The sequence below is a fragment of the Colobus angolensis genome, unplaced genomic scaffold, assembly GCF_000951035.1.
Source record: "Colobus angolensis palliatus isolate OR3802 unplaced genomic scaffold, Cang.pa_1.0 Scaffold270, whole genome shotgun sequence".
Taxonomy (NCBI): Eukaryota; Metazoa; Chordata; class Mammalia; order Primates; family Cercopithecidae; genus Colobus; species Colobus angolensis.
The window spans coordinates 2,002,593-2,029,000 of NW_012115933.1; the positions used below are offsets into that span (position 1 = coordinate 2,002,593).

The 26,408-nt window shown below is 37.3% G+C and overlaps 1 protein-coding gene across 1 annotated transcript in view; it reads left to right on the plus strand.

The window, feature by feature from the left end:
- HTR7 (5-hydroxytryptamine (serotonin) receptor 7, adenylate cyclase-coupled) overlaps positions 1–25,807 on the plus strand; it is a gene marked incomplete at its 5' end in the record, with an annotated part of 109,225 nt that extends 83,418 nt beyond the window's left edge. The window contains 3 exons of the mRNA XM_011947904.1: positions 15,929–16,684; positions 22,934–23,031; positions 24,096–25,807. Of these exons, the coding sequence (XP_011803294.1) occupies positions 15,929–16,684; positions 22,934–23,031; positions 24,096–24,181 (940 nt within the window). The remainder of the gene's footprint in view (positions 1–15,928; positions 16,685–22,933; positions 23,032–24,095) is intronic.
- Between the last annotated feature and the right edge of the window lie 601 nt (positions 25,808–26,408).

A 26,408-nucleotide genomic window follows, 5' to 3' on the forward strand; every position in this document is an offset into this window, starting at 1 on the left:
CTACAAAACAGGTAGAAAACAGTGAATAAAATGGCAGTGGTGAATGTTTATCTATCAACATGTAATTTCAATGTACACGGATTAAATTCTCCAAACAAGAGACATAAAATGGCTGAATGGATAAAATATAAGAGCCAATAACATGATGCCTACAAGAGACTCACTTTAGCTTTAAGGACACACATGGGCTGAAAGTGGAATGGAAAATGGGATGGAAAGAGATATTTCATGCAAGTGGTACCAAAAGAGAATAGCAGTGGCTACATTTATATCAAACAAAATAGACTTTATGCCAAAACAATCACAAGAGACAAACAAGGTCATTATGCGATGATAAAGAGGTCAGTTAATCAGGAAGATATAACAATTTAAATAGTTATGCATTTGACTTTGGAACACCTAAGTATGTAAAGCAAATACTAATAGAAGGGAGAAATAAACAGCAATACAATAATAGTAGGAGACTTAAATATCCTACTCTCAACAATGAATAAATCATCCAAGCATAATGTCAATAAGGAACCACAGATATGAGTAGAACTATAGGCCAAATGAACTAACAGACATATACAGGACATTCCACCCAGCAGCAGCAGAATATACATTCTTCTCAAGCACACACAGAACATTTTCCAGGATAGGTCATATGTTAGGCCACAAAATATGCTTCACAAATTCAAGAAGATTGAAATCATGTCAAGTATCTTTTCTGAACACAGTAGTATGAAACTGGAAATCAATCACAAGAGTAAAAGTGGAAAATTCACAGCTATGTGGAAATTAAACAACACACTTCTGAACAACCAATGGGTCAAAGAAGAAATGTAAACAGAAATTAAAAATTCTGAAACAAAAATGGAAACACAGCATACCAAAAATAACAGGATGCCATGAAAGTATTTCTAAGAGAAAGGTTTATAGGAATAAACACCTACATGTTAAGAAAAAAAGAGAAAGAACCTAAATAAACAATGTCACTTTATATGTCAAAGAATTAGAAATAGAAATAGACCAAATTTAGCAGAAAGAAAGACATAATAAAGATCAGAGCAAAAATAAAGAAATAGACTAGATGAACAATAGTAAACACTAACAAACCAGAGCTAGTTTTTTTTTTTTTTTTGGAAAAGATAAATCAACAAACCATTAACTGGACTCAAAATGAGAGAGAATAATTAAATAAATCAGAAATGAAAGAGGATGCATTAAACCTGATGTCACAGAAATACAAAGGATCATAAGAGACTATTATGAATCATCATAAAGTAACTAATAGGGTTACTTCTAGGAGAAGCCTAGAAGAAATGGGTAAATTGCTAGAAATATACAACTTATCAAAACTGAATTAGGAAGAAAGAGAAAATCTGAACAGACCAATAACTAGTAAGTCAATTGAATCAATAATAAAAACAACCTCCCAACAAACCAAAGTCCAGAGCCAGATGACTTCACTGGGGAATCTGCCCAACATTTAAGGAAGAATTGATGTGAATTATTCTCAAACTCTTCCAAAAAGTTGAACAGGAAGGAACACTTCCAAATTCATTTTATGAGGCTAGCATTACCTTGATAGCACAGTTGGATGAGGACTGTATGAGAAAATAAAATTATAGGCCAATATCTCTGATGAACATAGATGCGAAAATCCTCAGCATAATATTAATACTAGCAAAAGATGGTCCAATGTATGCAAATCAATAAATATGATATACCACATTAGCAGAAGGAAAGATAAAAATAATATAATTATGTCAGTAGATGAATAAAAAGCATTTGACACAATTCAACATCCTTTTAGTTAACATCATACTCAGTGGTGTAAAGCTGAAATTTTTTTCTTTAATATTGGGAATTACAGGGTTGTCCACTCACACCACTTCTGTTCAACATACTGCTGGAAGTCCTAGCCTACTAATTAGGCAAGAAAAAGAAAAAGCATTCAAATTAGAAAGGAAGAAGTAAAATTGTTTCTGTTTTCAGATGACATGATGATTTTATATGTAGAAAACTCTAAAGACTCCACCAAAAAAAAACTGTACCAAAACTCTGCCAAAAACTAAATAAGTGAATTTAATAAAGTTGTGAGATACAAAAGCAACACATACAAATTAATTGCGTTTCTGTAGAGTAACAACAAACTATCTGAAAAAGAAAGAAAACCACAGAGTGATCAGACAACCTACAGAATGGGAGAAAATTTTTGCAATCCACCCATCTGACAAAGGTCTAATATCCAGAATCTACAAAGAACTTAAACAAATTTACAAGAAAAAAACAAGCAACCCATCAAAAAGTGGGCAAAGGATATGAACAGATACTTCTCAGAAGAAGACATTTATGTGACCAACAAACATAGGAAAAAAAGCTCTGCATCACTGATCATTAAAGAAATGCCAATCAAAACCACAATGAGACACCATCTCAAGCCAGTCAGAATGGCAATTATTAAAAAGTCAAAAAACAATAGATGCTGGCGAACCTGTAGAGAAATAGGAATGCTTTCACACTGTTGGTGGGGATGTAAATTAGTTCAACCATTGTGGAAGACAGTGTGGCGATTCCTCAAGGACCTTGAAGCAGAAGTACCATTTGACCCAGCAATCCCATTACTGGGTATATCCCGAAAGGAATATAAATTCCTACTATAAAGACACATGCACACATATGTTTACTGCAGCACTTTTTACATTAGTAAAGATATGGAACCAACCCAAATGCTCATCAATGATAGACCAGATAAAGAAAATGTGGTACATATACACCATAGAATACTATGCAGCCATAAAAAAGGATGAGCTCGTGTCCTTTGTAGGGACATGGATGAAGCTGGAAGCCATCATTCTCAGCAAACTATCGCAAAGACAGAAAACCAAATACCGCATGTTCTTACTCATAGGTGGGAATTGAAAAATGAGATCACTTGGTCACAAGAAGGGGAACATCACACACTGGGTTCTATTGTGGGGAGGCTGGGGAGGCATAGCATTAGGAGATATACCTAATGTAAATGACTAGTTAATGGGTGCAGCACACCAACGTGGCACATGTATACATATGTAACAAACCTGCACGTTGTGCACATGTACCCTAGAACTTAAAGTATAATAAAAAAAAAAATAAATAAATAAATAAATCACCTCTCCTATATCTACCTTCTATATATTCTATGGGTTCTGTCTTTCTAGAGAACCCTAATACACTAATATAAAATTAAAATTTGTGAGGAAAGCTGTAAGGCTTTTTGTCCTAGCATTAGTCATGTTTTATGTATTTTTTGTGGCTTTTACAGAAAAAGTTTTAAACTTTGCTAATAAATCATAATACCTTACATTTATATAATACTTGACAGTTTATCTGCAGCTGTGTGATTGAAAACAGGTATTAACATAACAATGCTGCTGCTGATTTAAATGATTGAAGTTTTCTTGGCTAATAAATGGTATAGACCAAAATCAAATTCTCTCATCTGAATATCATTTCTGTTTTTTTTTTTTTCTTTTTTTTTGAGATGGAGTCTCACTCTGTCACCCAGGCTGGAGTGCAGTGGTGCGAACTCAGCTCACTGCAATCTCTGCTCCTGGGTTCAAGCAATTCTCTGCCTTAGGCTCCCAAGTAGTTGGGATTACAGGCATCCACCACTACACCCAGCTAATTTTTGTATTTTTAGTAGAGATGAGGTTTCACCATGTTGGGTAAAAACTCCTTTATATCGGTATTGGCAGTGATATTTTTGGACATAACACCAACAAAAGCAAAGATAAACAAATGGGACTACATTAAAATAAAAATTTTCTTCACATAAAAGGAAACAGTTAACAAAATGAAAAGGCCACGTACAGAATGGGAGAAAATATTCACAAACTATGTATCTTATGGGAGGTTAATATTCAATATATTTAAAGAACCCATATCACTCAACAACAAAAACCCAAATAATTCCATTAAAAGGGAAAAGGACCTGAATAGACATTTTTCCAAAGTAGACATACATATGGACAACAGGTACATGAAAAGGTGCTCAACATCACTTGTCATCAGGGAAACATAAACAGAACCACAATGAGCTATCACCTCACACTTGTTGGGATAGCTGTTATCAAAAAGACAAGAAATCTTGAGTGTTCATGAGGATGTGGAGAAAAGGGAACCCTTGTGCACTTGTTGGTGAGAATGTAAGTTAGTACAGCTCTTATGGAAAACAGTATGGAGGTTCCTTAAAAAATAAAAATACAACTAACTGCCATATGATCCAGTACTTCTACTTCTGGGTATATATCCAAAGGAAATGAAGCCAGTATGTTGAAGAGATATCTGCACTCCCATGTTAATTGCCCACTATTTACTATAGCCAAGCTATGGAAGCAATCTAAGTGTCTGTTAAGGGATGAGTGGATAAAAAAAATGTGGTATATATACACAATAGAATATTTTTCAGCTACAAAAGAAGGCAATCCTGCCATTTGCAATAACAAAGATGAACCTTCAGGGCATTATGCTGAGTGAAATAAGTCAGACAGAGAAAGATAAATACTGCATAATCTCACTTGTATATGGAATCTAAAAAACTTAGAAACAGAGAGTAGCATGGTTGTTGGCAGGGGAATGGGGATGTGGGAAAAGGGGAAATGTTGGTCCAAACTCTTAGTTGTAGGATGAATAAGGTATGGAAATCTAATGTACAGCATGGTGACTATTGTTAACAGTAGTATATTGTACACTTGAAATTTGCTAAGAGAGTAAACCTCACCGCCCCCTGCCCCTGCCCCCCCCACACAATGGTAACTATGTGAGGTAATAGATGTGTTAACTAACTTTACTGTGGTAATCATTTCACAATATATGTATAGTAAAAAAGAGAAAGTGGTAAGGTAGAAACAGTCCAAAAATAAAAAATAAAGCTTTGCAGTATTTTAGAGTAATTCTTTAATGTTTTGAAAACTGTATGTGCTCATTATGAAAATTCAATTATAAAAAATATGAAAAAGAAAACAAATCACCTAAACTCTTATGCAGAAAAATAAAATAAATAACACGTAGTAAGTATCATTTTAGATGTTTCTTTATACTTATGTCCACTTAGGAGGATGACTGGCTAGCTGGTTAGTTGACTCAATGACAGGTAGGTAGAAAGTTGATTGATTAAAAAAATTATAAAAATGATATCATACTATGCATGTTATTTTAAAAAAATATTAAAACTAAATTTACTTAAATTTAAAAGAAGAAAAATAAACTGAAGTAGAAGAACTTTCAGTCAGAGCTACTATTTTTTCATTTAATTTTTTTGACACATAATAATTGTACATATTTATGGGGTACATGTTTATTTTATTTATTTATTTTTGAGACAGAGTCTCACTCTGTTGCCCAGGCTGGAGTTCAATGGTGCAATCTCAGCTCACTGGAACCTCCACTTCCTGGATCCAAGCAATTCTCCCTCCTCAGCCTCACAAGTAGCTGGGATTACAGATGCCCACCAACACGCCTGGCTAATTTTCTGTAGTTTTAGTACAGATGGGGTTTCACCATTTGGCCAGGTTGGTCTCAAACTCCTGACCTCAGGTGATTCACTTGCCTTGGCCTTCCAAATTGCTGGGATTACAGGCGTGAGCCAATGCATCCAGCCCATATTGATGTTTTGATACATATAATGTATAGTGATCAGATCAGGGTAATTAACATATCCCTCATCTCAAACATTTATCATTTCTTTGCATTGGGAATATTTTCAATATCCTCCTTCTAGCTATTTGAAACTATATAATGCATTGTTAACTATAGTCATCCTACAGTGCTATAGAACACTAGAACTTGTTCCTCTTGCCTAGCTTTAATTCTGTGCCCTTTAACAAATCTTTGTATATCCTTCTTTCCTCCTACCCTTTCCAGCCTCTGTTATCTTCTGTCCTACTTTTTACTCCTATGAGATCAACTAATTTTAGAGTGAGAACATGCGGTGTTTAACTTTCTGTACCTGGCTTATTTCACTTAATGTCTTCCAGTTTCATTCATGTTTCTGTGAACAACAGGCTTTCCCTCTTTTTATGGCTGAATAGTATTCATTGTGTGTACACACCACACTTTCTATATCCATTAATCTGTTGTTGGACACCTAGGTTGATTCAATACCTTGGCTATTGTGAATAGGGCTACAGTAAACATGGAGATGCAGATGTCCCTTTGATACACTGATTTCCTTTCCTTTGTACAGCACTAATTTTAAGAGCTATTTGTTCCTGAAAGATTGTGTAAAGATTATGGGAAAATGTGAAAGCCATTAGGAGGTTGGATTTGTATAAACTATATGTTACAATTTTAAAATGTTACAATTTTAAAATGTTACAATTTTAGACAGCATCAGTTGATCTCTACTTTGCAAGTTGAATCGATTAGTGCTCTAACACTGTATCCTACCTTGCTTCCCCCAGCTCCTGATTCTTGTGGCTTATATTATTTTTACTTTGTAAAATTTACATTCTGTTGTGCTAATATAATTCCCATAGATCTTACTGTTGCATTTAAACAAGTTCAATAATAGCCATTGTTTCCCTGGTTTTAAATTCTTCATTTGGTTCATTTTTGGTTGGATGGATTTTATTTCCTCCCCCAAAATAGGCTTTATGGGTACTTTACTCTTCAAATTCTCTCATGTTTGAGAATGTCTACTTCTTAGCTTTATAATTTTAGATAACAGGCATAATGCTATTTCACATTTTATACACTCTATATTTTTAGACATTTTCTATTATATTTTGGCATGGAATTATGCTGTTGAGAATCAGTCTGATTTTTTTTCCACCTTGCATATTTTCTGATTTTTTTTTTTTCATTCCCAAATTCCTGCAGTGGTCTTTCCATGTCTTGAAGTTCAATAACTTTACTAGGATAGGTATCATGGATAATAATTCTGTATCACTTTTTCCCAACTATGTTAGTGTCCTTCTGCTGGTAAGATTCAGCTCTTTCATTGATTCAAGGAAAATGTCCTAAATTATATCACTGTGTACTTTTTACATGTTGCAGCTCTATTTACTTAAACAATTTCCATCCTCCTTGTTTAGTTTCTTTCTTTTCTTTAGGGAGATGTTATTATCATGTCTTATCTTTGTGTGTTCTCCTTACCTATCACCTTCTAATTGCTTGAATAAATTTTTCCTTATGCATTGATATGATTACCTCAAGCCTTTTTACTCCATGCCATTGATTTGCTTTTCAGGTGTGTCTTGTTTCTTTTCTTTTTTTGAGATGGAGCCTCGCTCTGTCACCCAGGCTGGAGTGCAGTGGCACGATCTCTACTCACTGTAACCTCTACCTCCTGGGTTCAAGCAATTCTTCTGCTTCAGCCTCCCAAGTAGCTGGGACTACAGACAAGCGCCACTATGCCCAGCTAATTTTTGTATTTTTAGTAGAGACAGAGTGTCACCATATTGGCTAGGATGGTCTCGAACTCCTAACCTCGTGATCTGCCCGCCTTGGCCTCCCAAAGTACTGGGATTACAGGCGTGACCCACTGCGCCTGGTCAGGTGTGTCTGTTTCTCTTCTCAGCTCCTGCTTATTCATCCATTAGATCTGCCCTGATAATGTTCTGGCCTCAATTTATTTTCTTAACTTAGCAGTCTCTTTTTATCTCATTCTGCTGTTTTAACATCTTTGAGCCTCTACTTCAGTGATCACATATATTTATTAAGGTCTCTTACAGTGAAAAGTACTTTTAGGAAAACAACTTCTATTCTGAATATTGTGTTTGCCTCTTGACTTGGTTCTTCAAGTCTTAGCCATGTTCTCTTTCTTTCTTTTTTCCTTTCATTGTTGTTATTTATTGTTGGAGCATGTTTGTGTAGTTGCTGTAACAGTTTATATTTTTCATTTTGCTCATTCTTAACATGAGTTGTTTATTTAAACCCTAATGTTTGTTCTCACATACTGTGGTTGAATTATCATTGATATTCTGCCTTATTTGATATGCTATTTTTCTCTTTTTAGGCTAGTATTTAGTGTATCTACTTTTCAATTGCCTGAAAGTGTAGGGTTGCAGGGAAAGGAAGGGAGTAGATTCTACTGCAGCTGAGTGAAGTTTGTTAAGGAGGACTACTCTTTACTCTGAGTACTCATTAGATGTCCTGGACCAGAAAATATCCCGCTAAGCTCAGGATTTACCAGTCTTCTGGAACTTGGCATACTACTCTGGTTCAGTTCAGTGTCCCGAAAGATGACAAGTTCTGCTGGCCCTTAACTCTGCTAAAATGGCATGTGGGGCTTCTGCTCTTCATGGCTTTTCAGTACTTTTCTTTAGGTTGTCTTCTCACCTGCTCGATTTGCTTCTCTCCAAAATGAAGGTATTATTTGGAATTTTAAGGATTTACTCACCCCCTTTCCTCAGTACTGCTTCTATGGGATGGGGTTGAAAGCCACACAGAAGCATCATAAAACAGAATATTTTCTTTTCTTTTCCTGCCTCTAACCTTTACAAAGTTTTTAAGGTTTTATGCCATTAATTTCTTGTATTATTGCTGATAAATTTTGGTTCTTTCTTTGCTGCCACCCCCACCCCCTTTTTCTGAGGAATAAAAGGCCAAAATCTTTGGGAAAATTTAGTTTATTGTGAATCCATGTACAACTGAGGTAATTAACAAGTATAATTCAGGGGTCACTACTAATCTCTCACACTATTCATTTTCATGACTTTGTATAATTATCTAAAAATCCTTTAATAGTCATGTAGTTTTCTTTTTCTTTCTTTCTTTTTTTGCCACAGGGTTTTCCTTGGTGGTGTCTTAAGCCACTAAAGTGTGGTAATTAGTTATGTAGCAACAGTTAACAAATATAATGTATGAATTTTTACAGGTACTTTTAGAATTAAGTGATTTGTTTTATTTTAATTAAATCTGATTTTCTCTGTTAAGGGAAACTCTCCTTTTTGTTTAATGATAATATGCTTTCTCAAAGAGGAGGCTTTGCTACTGTGTTTCCAAACTTGATTGAATTTTGTTGCTTCTTCCCCCCTTCTCTTTTATCTACTTCCCTCCCTCACTGCTGAGGGCAGAATAAGGAATTTAAGTTGTTTATTGGTCCTAACTGTAAGTGCAGCTTAGAAACACTGATGGAAATGGTTTAAAAGTATATTGGAACCCCACTGTAATGATGGTTTTAGAGAACAGGTCAGCATCTAGGTTAATGGCAAATGATAAGTTCAGTGTATTGTTAAAATTTTACTTTTAGTATTTAAAAAAACCCTGATTTCCGTACATCCAGAACACTGCACCAATCATAACTGAATAGCTCACTTACTTTCTACAAGGTGAATGCTCACCTGCTTAACACACCCAGAGGAAGAGAAAGAACATTTTCAGAACTCCAAGCTTTCCTCCTGCACCCTCACTGCTTAGGACCTGCCCTTCCCCAGAGGTAACTGCCATTGTGGCTTCTGTTACCAGGGGCTAGTTTTGCCTGGTTTGGAATAGTATGTTCTCTTTTGTTTTTTAGCTTCTTTAGCTCGACCTTATGTTTGTGAAAATCATCCATGTTGACAAGCAGTACTGCTTCATTCTCATTGTTTTGTAGAATTCCATTGCATAAATATGCCACAGTTTATGTACTTATTCTACTATTATAGAGTTATACTAATTTTACTTTTGTAGAGTGGGTGAGTTTCATTTGGGGCTATTACCAACAGTGCTGCTATAAAGTTTTGTATGTGTATTTTGGTTAAAATTCATTATATACTTGCAATTGCTAGATCATAGTGTGTGTATTATTTAGCTTTAATAGATATTACAAAATAGTTTCCCAAAGTTACTGCCTCAGTTTACACTCCCACCAGTAATGTGTGAGAATCACAATTGTTTCATATCTTCACAGAACACTTGGCTTTATAGTTTTTATCATCATCATCATCAAATTTTAACCACTCTGATGGCTGTTAGTGACATTTCATTGTGCTAATCTGCATTTTTCTCATGACTCATGATGTTAAACACCTTTTCATGTGTTTGGTGAAGGTGAGTAATTTTCAAACTTTAGGCCTTGATCCAATAATGGGTTATGAAATCAATTTAGTGCATTAAGGCCAGCACTTAGAAAGCCTGAAATAGAATAGAAGAGAGTAAATAATGGTTTATAATGGTAAATATAGATTTGTGAAACTTTTGTTTTAATTTCCTAAATATAAATATACACACATATCAGTTTATTATATAGGTAAAATGTTATATTTCTTTTTGTGAACTATGGTCAAAAAGGTTTTAAAAAACCCTGTTGGGTATTATGCACTTAAGAAAAATCTGCAACTTGATTAAAACATAAAGACCACACATCTCATTTAGCACAGTACTGGGAAATAAATCTAATAGCTGAGATAATGGAAACATGATTCATAATGACTTTGTTAGACTAAACTGGAAGCAAACTGTTCAGATGAAATATACAGTAAGTAAAGCCCTTCATGTGATAAGTATAAAGTCCTTGTAATTGAATGGGAGAATGCTGCTTTGACAGCAGTGTGTGGGATAAAGACCCAGAACAGTCAATCCTAAACGGAAAGTCCTAGGTCTCCAATCCTTGAATGAGAATATTGGCTTGGGAATCTGCATGTTTCTAAAGCTCCTGAGTGATTCTGATGATCTGGCAGTTTCAGGAGCCACTGACATTAGCTGGAGATTCTAGTGGATTTTGCCAACTGCAAGGGAGGAATCTCCTGGAGGAGGTGTTCTAAGTGTGTGAACCCTTTTTAAGCTGAACATTCTGAAAAACCACCATATTTCAGAATAATTCTACCCAGTTTCTTTTACTCCCTAGATTATTATTCTATAGCAGTGAAACTTGGAAGAAGCCATTTGATTAAAGAACTGTTATCTACCATTTCTATACAGTTAGAACAGAAGACAGGCAGCAGAGTTAGTTTACTTCCGATCCCTCTCTATGCAGATTATAACTCCCTAATCCTCTTTTTCCCTGAACCTGTACTTCAATAGCACCCCTAATGTGAGTTGCATATATTTCTCAATTATATAATACTTTGGTGCTTTTGTCTCTGAGATTTACTGTACTTTAACATTTGTATGCATTTTACAGTAAAATTTTGAAGACTTTATAAGCATCCTGCTTTCTAATTAACAGTGAGGATAAAATGTTAGTGTGATAAATATTAAACATGCATAATTAAGGAATATTAAAAATCAGTCTATTTTTTTTTCTTTTTTTCTTTCTCTCCCTTGAAGGTAAGATTTATTCGATACAAGGTTTGGAAGAATGAATGTATAATTTAGAGAAATACTTCCCTGAATACCAATATTACTTTATATAGTAATTATGGGATTTTAAATGCCAATGAGTTCTTTTTCTTTTGTATGAACTTATGAATGTATTATAATACAGCACTTTTGACAAGCTAATCAAATAAAACAATATAAGATTTAATTATCAGCTTTCTAAAGGTTTTATGAACCAGATTGTTTCTATTGCCAGAATCATTTAGTAATTTAGGAATATCAGAATCCTCTTAAATCTTTTATTTTGTTCTTAAAGTAGTGGGGTTTTTTTACATGCTCACTACAAAAATATCAAGCATAGAGAAATATAAAGAAAAATTAAAATCATTACAATTTCTACCTCTCAGGTAGAACTACTATTGATATTTTAGTTGATATTCTTGTAGACATCTGTGCATACACAGACATGCTCACACAGGCATACACCCGGTTTTATATAGAAAGGTTAATGAAATATGTTTATATGATATTCTATTATCAATGCATTTTTAATCCACTCTTCTGTTGTTTCTGTGTTGGTAAATACAAATGTACATCATCATTTTAATGGTTGCATTATACATATTGTATACAGTATATATATATATAAATATATACCATATCTAATCTCCTATTGATAATACTTAGATTGCATCCTTTTTCCTCTATTATGTGTTTAGCAACATCTCTGCACATTAGTCATTTTGTATCTATACAATTATCTTCTTAAGACAAAATTCTAGATATCTGATAATTACCAAACTGTCTACCAGAATTATTTCAGTTGACACTTCCAATAGCAACGTAATAGAACGATTGCTTTTTCACAGTTTTCTAATATTGGATTTTGTCTTTCTTAAATATTGGCAAATGATAAAAATGTGTCGTTTTAAAATTTGCATCTCTTTGATTATTAATGAAGTTCTACATATTTTTAAGTGCTTATTGGTCATAGTTTCTCTCTCCCTGTCTTTAAAATAGAGATGGGGTCTTGTTATGTTGCTCAGGCTGGTCTCAAACTCCTGGCCTGAAGTGATCCTTCCACCTTGGCCTCCCAAAGTGCTGGGATTATAGGCATGAGCCACGGCACCTGGCTTTGGCCATTAGTTTTTCTTCTTTGATCAGTTGCTTAAATATTTTTTTTTGGGATGGTTGGCTTTTTCCTTTTTCTTTTACAAACTCTGAAGTTCTTACTATGGGATGGTTGTGTTTTGTATTGACCTGTAGGAAATCTGTGAATATTGTGATATTGCCATTTAGATTTCTAGTTTATGATTTGACTTTTAACTCTTCACAGAATGATTTTTGAATTAAACTAAATGTTGCTTATAAATGTCACTTATTTATTTTGTTTGTTACAAACATTTCTTGATGTTTCATTTTATACTTTCAAGCTTTTGTATTATAGTTAAGAATGGCCTTTGTCATCTCAGGGTTGTGAAATACTTGCCAATATTTTCTCATAGTCTTAGGGTTCAATTTTTTTTACATGATAATCTTTGATCCATCTGGGATTTATATTTAATCAAAAGAAAGGTAAGAAGCCAGTAATACTTTTACCTCAATTGCTGAACAGTTGTGAGACTTTGTGAATATCCAATTTTTTACTAGTGATTTAAAGTGACTCCTTTTATATTGAATTCCTGTATATATTTGAATCAATTTGAAAGTATCCTGTTTTATTGATACCTTTTTGAATAATTTTTGGGGGGCTTTTATTTCTGTTGCTTTTTTTAATAGGAAAAGTATCTCTTCATTATTCTTTTTCAGATTATCTGTACATTTTTGCATGTTGACTTGGTGAGCTTTAAAATCATTAACAAAAGCCATGCCAGTTTATTCATTTGGGGTTATATGGTATTTACAGATTAAGGGGAAATAGGTACTTTTATAATACTAGATTTTCTTATTGAAAAAACAAGTTTTTCCCCCATGGATTTAAGTATTTTTAAAAATGTACCTCAGTAGCATTTTGTATTTTCTCCATATAGGCCCTAGGTATTATTTTAAAAAAGCTTTTTCCTAGATGTTTTTAATTGTTGTTAATTGCATCATCTCCACACTATTTTCTGATTGTTAATGGTTACAACATAAAATATTAACTTTTGTTTATTAATTTTATATCCAGACACTTCAGTGAGCACTCATTTTTTTTTTTCTAGTAATATTTCAGTTGATTTTAGCCTTATAATGTCTCACCAGGTGGAAGTGAGGGGCCTAAGAAGTAAATATAACTATCTTATTGTAGGATGTCTTGAAATAATTAGAGAATGGTGCCTAAAGTAGAACAGAGTTTATGAAATATAATTTGTACATCCAGGGCAGGCTGAATGTAGACTAATCACCATGATTGAAATATAATGTGTCAGCCTAAGTGTACTAGAATGAATAAACATACCATTTAAATGAGATTATCTAATATTCTAAAATGTTCTTTGTACTTAATAACCAGGAAAAAGATGGAATTGTTACTTAAGTGGGAAGGCATAGTTCTAGTAAGGAAAGTATGAAGAAATGGGAGAGAAAAAGGATTTCCTTAAAATAGGAGTTTACTAGATTGTGAATTCCAGGCTTGCTAATTTCTTAAATTCTCCACAAATAAAATGTAACTTCTTTTTTTGTCTTAATTTTTCCAACATAACAACCTGTTAAATCAACCATCTACCCTATCCACATACCCCCAATCCCAGTAAGTAGGTGTAAAATGGTCTGACAATGCCATCTGGTGGCCTCCTGGGGAATTGTGTAAAGTAACCTCTACCTGCTGGACTTCACTCCTTGGTGAACCTGAGGCACCGACCTGGGCTCATGTCTTGGATGCCACATTCAGGCTTGAGAGCAGGCAGTTTACAATGGGGCTGTAGACAAAGAGAGACAAGAAATCAAAATGCAGGTCTGGGGAAAGGCTGTTGGGGAAATAAGGAAGGTGCCCAAAAGGCCACATTCACAGGAGCTGGTTGAGAACAAGGACTAGATTTTCCTTTTCCCTCCCTCCTCCCTTTTCCGTCTTCCTTCCTCCTTCCCTCCCTCTCTTCTTCTGAGTTACTTTCCCCCACACTGCCTGCCTTTTTCTTAACTCTTATTCTTGCATCCTAAGGAAAGCCTCCCTCTCTCTCTTCCCTCATTCTGTTTGGGAGCAGCATCATAATCCTAACTACAGCTGATAAGTCTAACGGTAGTGATTGTAGGTCAACTTTATTAAGGAAAAGGGAAGGCAGAAGTTGGCAAATGAGGAACCCAGCATTGTGAACGCATGAGTCCTTGGAAGGGATCAGAAGTCCCCTTCAACATTACCATGGTGTCGGGTTTTCCCCTTCATCCGACATGATTTCTCCATTTGCCTGCACACAGGATTTTCATCTCTTCTACCCACTGCCATATCTCCAACACCTGGAACAGTACCTGTCCAGTAAAATGAGCTCCATTAATACTTGTTGAAGGAAAGAATTCTAGAGGAGTAAGAACATCTGGCTCATCATTTTTTACTGAATTTCGATGTTGTCTTCCTGTGTTACAGTGATGCTAATTTTCATTGTGAAAGTATGATTTTGGACTTTTGTGGGATAATTTAAGTATTAAAGGATACTTCTAGCAGAAATTGTTTTTTAAGTTCTAACCTACTAGCTGGCCAACTTTCAGAAAATAACCTGTTGATAAGTTAGGTACTCTCTGTATCTTTCCTTTTTATGTTTCAATAATGTATCTTTTATATACATAAAGGAAGTAAAAACAACAACAAAATGACCAGCTTTTTTTCTGTCTTTGCTTCTCAAGTGCTCCTAGCTTCCCAAAATAGAATCTAAGGCTATTAAATATGAGGAAAACACAGGTTTGAAAAGCTGAAAAATATTAAACATTTGGCAGAATATCTTTTCTGTATATGTTTTCTCTGTGTGCACAGATTTGTTTGCATTACAAATGCTTGATCACAGACTTGGAGTAATATTTATTCCCTGTATAGAACTAAGCACAGAGAAAATATTGGATTTCCCTAATATTTTTCAGAATTGTACCCTTGCTTTGTGATTCTCCTAAGAACCGGAGAGAGAAGGCAGGCTGTTTTTATTTCTTAGATTGTTCCTCTGACATTGCTGTTGTGTGAGACTTTTCTGTGGGTAAATAATAATAATGATATCATTTTCTGCTAACCATTTCAACACTCTAGGATTCCCAGACTATCTCATGAATCTGTGTGATCTTAAAGAAATGCTTCTGTTGTAATGCAAAGGGAAAGCTAAAATGAATTAAAAGCTGGCCTAAATTAAGACAGCTGGGGCGAGTGTGGAAGACCTTGGTTGTTTTGAGAATGTGTCACAGCATCCTACATCAGAGTTGCTATGTTGTCCTGGCTGATTTTGGTTGCTGTGGTCATGGGGAGGGGGAGCTCTTTAAACTTTGTTGACTACATGGATTGTGAAAAACTGTAAGGCATGCAAAAAGCATGGACTGACTTTAGAGCCAGAGGGCTCTCAGGCTACAATCTGGCAATGCCTCTTTGTGACCTGGAATAAAATAGGTAACATCTCAGAGCCTTAGTTTACCTTTCTGCAAAATGGGAGTAATGATGCCTACCTAGAAGGGCTGTTGTGAGGACTGGTGCTGGTACCTGGCTGGCAGGACTTGCTCAGTTGACCAGTTATGATCACAGTGTTCACCTGTTATCTTTCCATCTCTCCACTAGGTACCTTGGAATCACAAGGCCCCTCACATATCCCGTGAGGCAAAATGGGAAATGCATGGCGAAGATGATTCTCTCCGTCTGGCTTCTCTCTGCCTCCATCACTTTACCTCCGCTCTTTGGATGGGCTCAGAATGTAAATGACGATAAGGTGTGCTTGATCAGCCAGGACTTTGGCTACACGATTTACTCTACCGCAGTGGCATTTTATATCCCTATGTCCGTCATGCTTTTCATGTACTACCAGATTTACAAGGCTGCCAGGAAGAGTGCTGCCAAACACAAATTCCCTGGCTTCCCTCGAGTGGAGCCAGACAGCGTCATCGCCCTGAATGGCATAGTGAAACTCCAGAAGGAGGTGGAAGAGTGTGCAAACCTTTCGAGACTCCTCAAGCATGAAAGGAAAAACATCTCCATCTTTAAGCGGGAACAGAAAGCAGCCACCACCCTGGGGATCATCGTCGGGGCCTTTACCGTGTGCTGGCTGCCATTTTTCCTCCTCTCGACAGCCAGACCCTTCATCTGTGGCACTTCCTGCAGCTGCATCCCACTGTGGGTGGAGAGGACATTTCTGTGGCTAGGCTATGCAAACTCTCTCATTAACCCTTTTATATATGCCTTCTTCAACCGGGACCTGAGGACCACCTATCGCAGCCTGCTTCAGTGCCAGTACCGGAATATCAACCGGAAGCTCTCGGCTGCAGGCATGCATGAAGCCCTGAAGCTTGCTGAGAGGCCAGAGAGAGCTGAGTTTGTGCTGTAAGGTCATTTATCATTATTTTCCTTTTATCCCCCAAACCCTTTCATGCAGCTTTTTGAAGCACATCACAGAAAGTTTCCTGAACGAGTAGCTAGCTTATTTTTTACTAAACATACCAGATTTGAATTGACAACAGTATAGATTCCAATCTTCCACCCAGTAAAATTCCAAAAGCCAAAAATAGGTACTTAGTTGGATTGGTAGGTGAGACTAATTTGCTGAAGAATTGCAATTGATGTGATTGACAACAAAGAGGTGATATTTTCCATTCTTTCTCCATAAATGACATCCAAATTATGTCCTTACATCTAAATTTGTGTAACATTATTATTTTAGTTGTTGTTATTCTTCTGTCTAGTAAAACTTTTTTGATGACCTCAACCTTCACCAATAAAGTCTTCTTTTGAGGTAGGAGGCACAATGATCTTTCTAGTATGCAGTTACATTCACCTGGGCTGAAAGGAGGCAGCCCAGGAAAAAGAAGAGTGGTTAGTGTGGGTCTCGAGAACCGGACGTGGAAGAGCGCCTCTGTAATCCTAGCCTCTTGGGAGGCCGAGGCGGGAGGATAGCTTGAGCCCAGGGGTTGGATTATGCAGTGAGCTATGATCATGCCATTGCACTCCAACCTGGTTGACAGAGCAAGACCTGCCTCTAAAAAAGAAAAGGAAAAGAGCCACAGGACCGTTTAGGAAATGTTCCTGGCCATCTTGGCAGGAGAGAACCAGGAATTGGTCTAAGAAGTCTTAATGACTTTCAAGGAAGCAATTACCATAGGGTCTTGGGATCTAAAAAAGGATCTGATGGTGATAGAGAAATGGACATTTCAGAAGTGACCCACGTGTTAAAAAATGGACAATGTAAAGAAGGAAAGAGATAGTATATTAGTTAGAGGTGTCAACATGTCAGATGAAGACTCTGTTTTAAATGTGAGGTAGAGGAGATTTCTTCACATTTGAAAGTCAGGGGAAAAATAAACTTGGAATGAAAAATTGGAAGGTTCTGGTGAGACAGTGAGCAGATTAATGTTGGAGGCGTCCGTCTTCACAGCCTGGCGGGAAGGAGCAGACTAGAGAACCAGGGACCACTCTAGCAGAGAAGGACCTTCCCAGTCATCTTGTCCACCCCTGTCATTCAACAGAAGAGCTAACTGGGAGTTGAAAAGTGAGATGTCTCACACTTAGCTAGTGTCACAACTAAGTCTAGATCCCACATCATCTGAATCCCAGTGCTACTCATTTTTCTTATACTGGACTGCCTTTATCTTACAACTGAAAGTTGGAAGACTACAGTTATGCTAATTCTTAAGCTGAGTGTAGCTTCACAGGCATTCATGTTTACTTCTATATACTACTCTTTTGTACACATGAGATTGTTCACAATATAAAAAGTAGCATTAAAAAATAATGTAATTTTAAGTTCTAGGACATGTACTATGAGCACACCCGGAGATCTCACTATGCCTGGAAGAGTTCATTGAATTGACTATTAGGATTTTCCTACCAGATTCTGAATTCCTTCAGAGAAGGAACTATGTCTTAATCAGATTTCTTTCTGCAGAATCTAGTACAGTGCTTGACAAATAATAGATGATAAATAAAAGTAACAACTGCTAACCATTATTGAACACCTGCTACATGCTATGCTGCATGCTATCTGCAAAATAGGTGCTTCTGGCATCCCCACTTTTCAGAAGAACAACTTAAGGCACAGGAGCATAAAGTAACTGACCTATGTTCACACAGTCCCTAAGTGGTAGCTGTGATATGAATCACTCTGATGCTTCTATTGAATGTTATGCAATAATACTTGTCAAGTGACTTCAGTATATAGGCAGTGAAGAGTCTCAGAATATTTTTGAGGTGGAGACTAGCCGTAAGCTCTCTAAGAAGACAATGAGAATGACTTGTTACACTAAGTAAAGTTTATTAGACTTACTGCACTATGCATGGTATCCACTCCTAGACAGTCTTAGTAGTTTCTCAGATGAAGGAAATAAGGCAAGGATATTGATAGAGTTTTGGGGCTTGGGCTGGGTGATTTGAAAGTGGGGAACTGGTGAAGATTAGGCAGAGTTTATGACATAATAGCTTTAGACTGGTAAGTACAACTAGATGAGGGCTGTGAAGTAAGTGCTAATGAGCAAACCATTAGTTTTGATAAGTAGGCTATTTTTGTTGGCATATAGTCTTATCTTCTGAAAGTGACTATTTCCTAGAACAAATAGCTAGGTTATTTTGCCTGGCTCCAGCATTGTTTAGCACAGGAAAAGGAAAGCGTGTTGGTTCTAGTTCTCAGGAGTAACATGGGAAGGTCTCTCTGGCAATAGTGAGGAGGGCAGACAAGGGAAAGATGGGTGGGAGGGGATCCAGTTAAGCAGCCAGTGTATAAACTAGGAAAGAACAGATAATGTCATGAGCAAGGAAACACTGCTATATTTGCATGCATCCTATAGGGTCAAAGAACTTGAGAATAATTTTATTGATTATTTTAGTTAATAATTCATAGATAATTCAGATAGATCATAAAATGGTAATCTTTAAAATGTAACACAAAAAGATTTTCCAATTTAAAATAATAGCTTGTGTTTGCTGAGAATTCACTCCCAGGCACTTTGCTGAGCACTTTATGTGAATTTGATCAATTAATCCTCAAAAGTTTATGATAGGTTAGTTTTCTTCATTTCCATTCTGAAAATAACAAAACAAGGGCTTGGAGAAGTAAAATAATTTCCCCCACAGTCATACAGAGTGATAGAGCTGGATTTGAGCCCAGGACATCTGTGTTCAAAAGTGCTTTTAACTTCTATGCTACTGTGCCTTTTATAAAAATAAATCAGCTAACGTAAAGTCTAAAGATATTTGCCTTTGTATCTTTAGCTAGTCTGGAGGCTTGGGTGTTGTTTTTCTGTTAGCTTAACATAGAGGTCAGCAAACTTTAACTGTGAAGGGCCAAGTGGTATATATTTTAAACTTTGCTAGCCATATGGTCCCTATTGAAACTACTCTTCTCACTGATGAGTAATTTGTCACTGACATAAGTAAACGGATAGGCCTGTGTACCAATAAAACTTTATTTACAAAAAGAGGCTGCCAGTTGTATTTGGCCTACAGGCCATAGTCTGCTGTATCCTCTTTACATTTCTCTCAGTTTGAATTTATAATGACAGAATATCCACTTCATTAAGGATGATTAGCCTAAAAACATCCATCAGCTTTAGGAAATTTCTAATGTGGCTGCCATGCATTGAGGAAAGTACAGAAAACGGATATCTTTCATGTCCTTGTGCATATATTTTTGTTGGATATACTTTACACAAACAGACATATGTTGTTATGGCCTGAATATCTGTGTCTCCTGCAAAATTCGTATTTTGAAACCAAATTCCCAGTGCAATAGTATGAAAATGTGGATTTTTTAGGAGGTAATTAGGTCATGAAGGCAGGGCCCTCATAAATGGGATTATTGCACTTATAAAAGAGGCCTCAGGGAGCTTGTTCACATCTTCTAACATGTGAGGACGCAGTTAGAAGTTACCATCTATGAAGCAGACTGCGAGCCCTCACCAGACATGGGATCTGCTGGTGGCTTAATCTTGGATTTCTCAGCTTCTTGAACTTTAAGAAATAAATCTCTGTTGTTTATAAGCTACCAGTTTATGGTATTTTGTTATAGCAGCCTGGCTAGGCTAAGACATATGCACATGCAACCTTTCTGTAATAAGGAAAGGTGGAGACAGGAAAAGCTATAGGATTCAAAGGAAAGGAAAATGACCCAGAGCTTATACTAACCCTGATCAGAGAAGACTTCCTGAAGGATATGAACTCAAGAATGTCTGTTAAGTTGGTCAAAGCATTTATAGTGAAAGGAGAGCAGAAATGTTATTCTAGGTGAAGAGGACTTTTTTTGTAAAGGCACCAATGTGGGAGCTTATGCAAAGGACCACCTGGCTGAAACTAAGCATTTGGGTGCAGGAACTGTTGGAGATCAAAGCAGAAAAGTAGATTGAGATGAAATTGTAAAGAATCTTCTATGCCAGCTCCAATAATTTGGACTTTTAGTATTGACAAATGGTTCTTAATCAGGAGTGATTTTGCCTCCCATCCCAACTCTTTGGAGACATTTGGCATTTTCTGGAGGCATTTTTGGTTGTCACAAGTGGGGGTGGGACACTTCTGGCATCTACTGGGTAGAGGCCAGAGCTGCTGTTAAAGATTTTACGGTATACAGGCCAGCACCCCTGCCCCCCACCCCCTGCCCCAACAAAGAAGTACCCAGTCCTTATTGCTAAAGTTGTGACACTCTGGTGTAAATATAGTAAGCCATCAGTGAATCTGCAGGTAGGGGAATGGAGTCATCAAAATGGTCAAGACTGATGCAGTAGCACTGTGTGGGTAACTCAGAAGGTAAAAAATGGACGTTGTTTTTCCCAGAAAATTGGCTTGTTTTTCCCAGAAACATGTGAGTGTCTGCTATGTACAAGGTATGGAACCAGGCATGGTAGGGTAGAAAGGTGAGTAAATGACAGTTGTAGTCTCTGGAAGCTTTTAATCTAGTGTGCTGGGGTGGCTGTAGAAGTGGTGGTGGCTAGTAGGAGACTTGGAATCAGAACCCTTTGCTCCCCTGCCTCTCTCTAGCTCTCACTCATCTTGTGGTCACCCTGCAGACTCTGGGCTCCTCCAGACTCTGGGCTTTCTCCAGCTCTTTTCCTCCCGTCTAGCTTCTGGGCTTCTAGTCTCTCTTACCTTCTCGCCCTGTTCTGCCTTCTTGGCGCTACGTATTCTCCTACATAATAGTTTCTTTCTTTCCTGTGTAAACCTGTGAGACTGTGTTCCTACTCCCAAATATTTACCTATTTTCCCCCATTTTCTTGATCAGCATAACCAGAACCTCAGGAGTTCAGCAGGCACTTGAAAATTTTCCCTGGAGTAATGAAGTAAATAGATGGGGGAAAAGCTGTGAATACTTTTGCACTGGTAATTTTAATTTACTGCTATCAATTGTAATCCTTTTCACAAGTATTCACAGATTGGTAATATAAAATCAAATGTGATAATGAAATATAATCAAGGATTCTTTTTTCTTTTTAAATTTGATTACTTATGGATTTGCTTTGAATTGCCATCAATTGCTTTTAAGTATCCTGTTTTCATGAATTTTGTTGATGTCATTTATGAATAACATTGAACAGCACTTTCTAAATACTTCCATATAAATGAATGTCATGAAGTTGTTTTAAAGTAGCTCTTCTTTTCCTGCTCCCTTTTTTCCTGGTGATTGTATTGTCATTGTCTTCAAAGGGCCTCTTATAATTCCCGTGAATTGCAGGGGTCCTAGTGGTGACTTGTAGCAGAGTAACCTTGGGTTTCTGCCATGAATTCTGCCAATACAGTGCTCCAGGGTTTGTCCTGAAGCATCCTGAAAGGTACTTTCTTTCTTTGTGGAAACCAGTAATTAAAAATAAAATAAAATAAAATAGATCCCAGAGAAAATTGGGAAGAAGCATCAAAGCCTCTGGAACCCTGGGTGTCTGTGATCGGATGCTGCCTTAAAGGCAGAAACAAACAAAATGTTTGCTATTTCATGGACTTTTCTTCTCCGTAGATGATTTATTTTCATTAAATCATCATTTTATTTTTACTAAATCATCAATTAGTAATAATAGCTTGTTTGCTTCATGCTTCGCAATTGCCTACATTTTAACTTTGTAATGTTTCTTTAAGGAAGGCAGGTGTTTTCCCTCCCTTGCTTTGTCTAATATTTATATATTTTTGTTCTATTAGTAGATAATAAATTCATATAGCACAATATAAAATCAAGCAGTACAGAGGAGTACAGAAGAAAAATAAGTCTTGAGGGGTATTCTTAGAAAGAAAATATCCATGGTAGAAATCAAGAACGGGGGATATTTGAGGTGGGTCTTGAAGAAAGAGTAGGATTTTAACAAGAAGACATAGTAGGGGTGGAGGTGGAGTAGTGGCTGCTCAAGGCAGAGGGGACAGCATGGACCGAGGGGCCCAGGTGTTGATAGAGGTGGACAAGAAGTTTGGGGCATGTCTTCAGCAGTACTAGGAAGCTGGGTAGTCTATGGTCAGCATGGAGGGCTAAGTGGGCAGGGGTGAGGGAGGGAGATGAAGGCTTTTGAGCAGGAGTGAGACTAGGGATACAGTATAAATGATGTATGGAAGGCTTCACAGTAGGAGAAGGGATACGGGTTAGAAGACTGATGCAAGAGTGGGGTCTCATGTCAGGAGGGCCTGCACAAGGAGGGTGCTGTTGAGACTAGGCAAGAGGCCACAGGTGTCTGTGTGGATACTACAATCTCCAGACCATCACAATTGGTTAGCAGGTGGGTAGCAAGGAAAGGGAGACTTTGGAGATAGTGCTGTGGCCTAGAGGAATTCAGAACATGAACTATGTGAGCAGAGCAGTGCTGAGCTGGAGAAAGTGTGGTCTCTCCTGTGCTGGTAAGAGACAGAGGCCCTGGGCTAGGAACGTGTCTGTGGAGCACTGATGGTTGCCAGTCCCCTCTTCAGATACCTAGGAGCCTATAGGGCTGGGTCTGGGCTGAAGTGCAGCACTTGTCCTCAGGTGTTATTGTGTGAGGCTGAGGGGAAAAGCCAGAAACCATGTCTCCAGCAAAATCCATCTATTGATCACCCATCTGAAGGACTGGGCTGAAAGGGGGACCTCAAAGAAGGAAGAGCAGGACTGCAGGCAAAATAGCCAAATGGCAGGGTAGGGAGTGCTTTAGATGGGGTGGGTAGGCTGAGATTGGTTGCACAGTCCCAGTCTCTGGGTCCTCATAGACCTAGCTCTTAAGCACATGATGTAGTGTGGTAAGTCGAGGCCGGTGGAGGTGCAGAGTTAGGGGAGTGGCTTTACACCAGGAGAAAGGGACCTTTCTCAACCATTGACTGACACTTCTCTATCACTAATACCACTTCTGAGCATCTAGGAACGAGGGAGAGAAGTGAAGTTTCTTGGTCCCTGCACACTTACCTTACAATAACCCACCTTCCTAGGTTTGAGGGAGAGAACACTTCTCGTTGGTAATCATTATTTAGTCATTATTCTTTTCAAGTAGGGCAAGTGCAATAGTATTTTGCAAGGATTTTTGAGAGCAAAGTCATTTTTGGCTATAGCTGTATTAAGAAGGTGAATTTCTAAATGGGTTATTTGGGGCTGATTTGCAAATATATTAAAGCCTTGGCAACTTGTGGGAGTTATGAAACTTACCAAAAGAGTCACAGCACTTTTTCTTTCCCTTTAAGGATACTCATAATCCATTAGAAGCCACAAATGATTCAAATTACTGACTGCTGTAAAAATTAAGTCCACCCACCACAAAATGAAAACTCACATTTACGGTTCTGCTAAATCATTTTCTTATTTCTCTTTTTTTTTTTTTAGACAAAACGCTGACTACTGTAGAAAAAAAGGTCATGATTCATGATCGAAAGCAGAACAATGGAGATGAAATAAACAAGGCAAATTAGAGGTGGAAACAGAAGGAAGTCATTTGCTGAGACTGCAGAATGGAATGCGACTTCTCTCCTTTCTTGGGATGTCTAAAACGTGACAAACAGGGTGATCTGTTGTACACACTACCTTACAAGGGAGATGGTGACTTCTCCTTTTTTCTGTGGATCAGTGCTATTGTGTGTTCTCAGTTTAAGATAGCAGATCATCTCAGCAGTAAGCACACCGACAGAACTGAGTTCCACAAAGGAAGCAGTTTCTGGTGCTTTGCATATGTCCAAATCCATGCAAGTGGGAGAAAGTTCCAATGCACACTTCCCATGCTTTGAGTCTAGGTGTTGTGGTGAATATGCAGGAATCACTCCTGAGACAGAATGTATTTTGTTGTATGACAGAAGGCTTTTCCAAGCAAACTGCAGTGAGTGTAGTGTTGAATATGTTGCATGTCTATGTTAGAAAACAGAATCCAGTCATCAGCTAATACAAATGATTTCCCAGAGCAGTGTTTGTTTCAAGCTTCTGTCAAATAGTTTGGCTTTTCTGCAGGGTCTCTGTGATTTCCCCACCAATGTACTTTCTTTGTTAACTCACTTATTATGGTATAACTCAGGAACAGGTCTCAGGATGGAGAGAAGCATGTAACTTGAGCAAAGCTTTTTCTTGTGCTCTGAAGGGTCTTGAGAGGTGAGGGTGATGCCTTCTGTGAGGATTTTTATCGCAGTGAAGCTCAAGTGGTACCCAACTGCATTGTAATTAACATGATTATTGGCATGTTTTTGACTCTCATTTTCTACCAGGCTGCAGTGGGCCCACCCATGGGCTGGCCCATAACTGTATGTTATGTGGAAGAAGTGTGGGAATGATGAGTTTTCCATGAAATGTTGTGATGCTTCTGGAGATGGGGCATAAACATGTTCATTCTTGTTGAGCTGCATTGTATTAAACCAAATTGTGTGAAGCAAGGTCACCTGGACCACTCTTGGGAAATGCTTCAGAACACCAGTCTGTTCCTTCTAGAGAATTTGTTTTTGTGTTCTCTGTATCTTAAATCAAATGTGTGCCTAAGCAATTCTGTCCTCTGATTTCCACCCCTACCCACCAAAAAATGGTAGACATGAAGGGCAGGTAAGGAAACAGAAAAGGTCTCTTTGCGGATATATATTTTTTAAATGGCACTATGTAGCAATTAAGAGCTAAGGAGACAGAAAGACAGCAGATGAGAATAGAAGAGTACCTGTACCTACAAGGGGAAAAATGAATGCAATTCTTTATTTGATAAGAGAGAACTGAAAGATAATATTATTTTCCTACAATAAAGCAAGCTGTCCTGTCACAGGATAAAGTGGAATTCCAACATGGATTATGGACTTCTTCTAATTCCCATTGACATTGCTTCTTACCAGACATGGGGAAGAGCTGCCTTTCCTGAAAGGGGAGGAGGGCACTGTCCTTTCAGACAAAGCTTGTATAAATTCCTGAACCGCAGATTTGCTAAAGTGACCGTATATATTATATTCGTAATTTAAATGATTATTTATGGTCAGATACATATTGTTAAACTTGAAAATGTTTTATTACATTACATCAAATAAAGTTTATTTGTAGCTGAAATAAAGCAATGTAAGTAAAAATTTTTAATTAAAGGTCTTATGTCATACATGTTGCTGTCTGTAGAATGACTGAAGGGCAAACACTTTACATGTTTGCTAAAATCCTAACAGGTAGCTAAGACAGCTCTGGATTCAATTACATTTCACTGTGAGGATTCATTCCCTTAGTGACTTTATTTTTGTAAAACAATGCCTGTTCATTACTTGATCTGATTAATGAGCATTGTTTGGGCTCCTGGCACTTTCGGCATTGCTGGCATCGAGGGGACAAAGATGGGTATGGCACAGTCCTTGCTTTTAAGAGTTTGCCATCAGGTAGAAGGCAAACATGTCTCGGTTTGTCACAATGTAGTATAGTAAGTGCTATAGCAGGTTTTAGGGAATGACTTTTTCTTTCCTGTAGACAGGGCACTATGGTTAGTTGGATTGATTCAGGTTTTCAAATGTGTTGTTTAATTTTTTATTAAGACCTTTGTGATTCAAATTGGCTCTTTATCCTGCCTGACTCGAATGCCCGACTGTTGACCTCTCTGCTTCATTCTGGCTACAAAGGCTGAGCTTCATGTGTGTACTGTACTTTAAATATGTGGCAGCAAATGAAAGGCAAAGGTAGAAATGGCAAAGGGATGAGAAA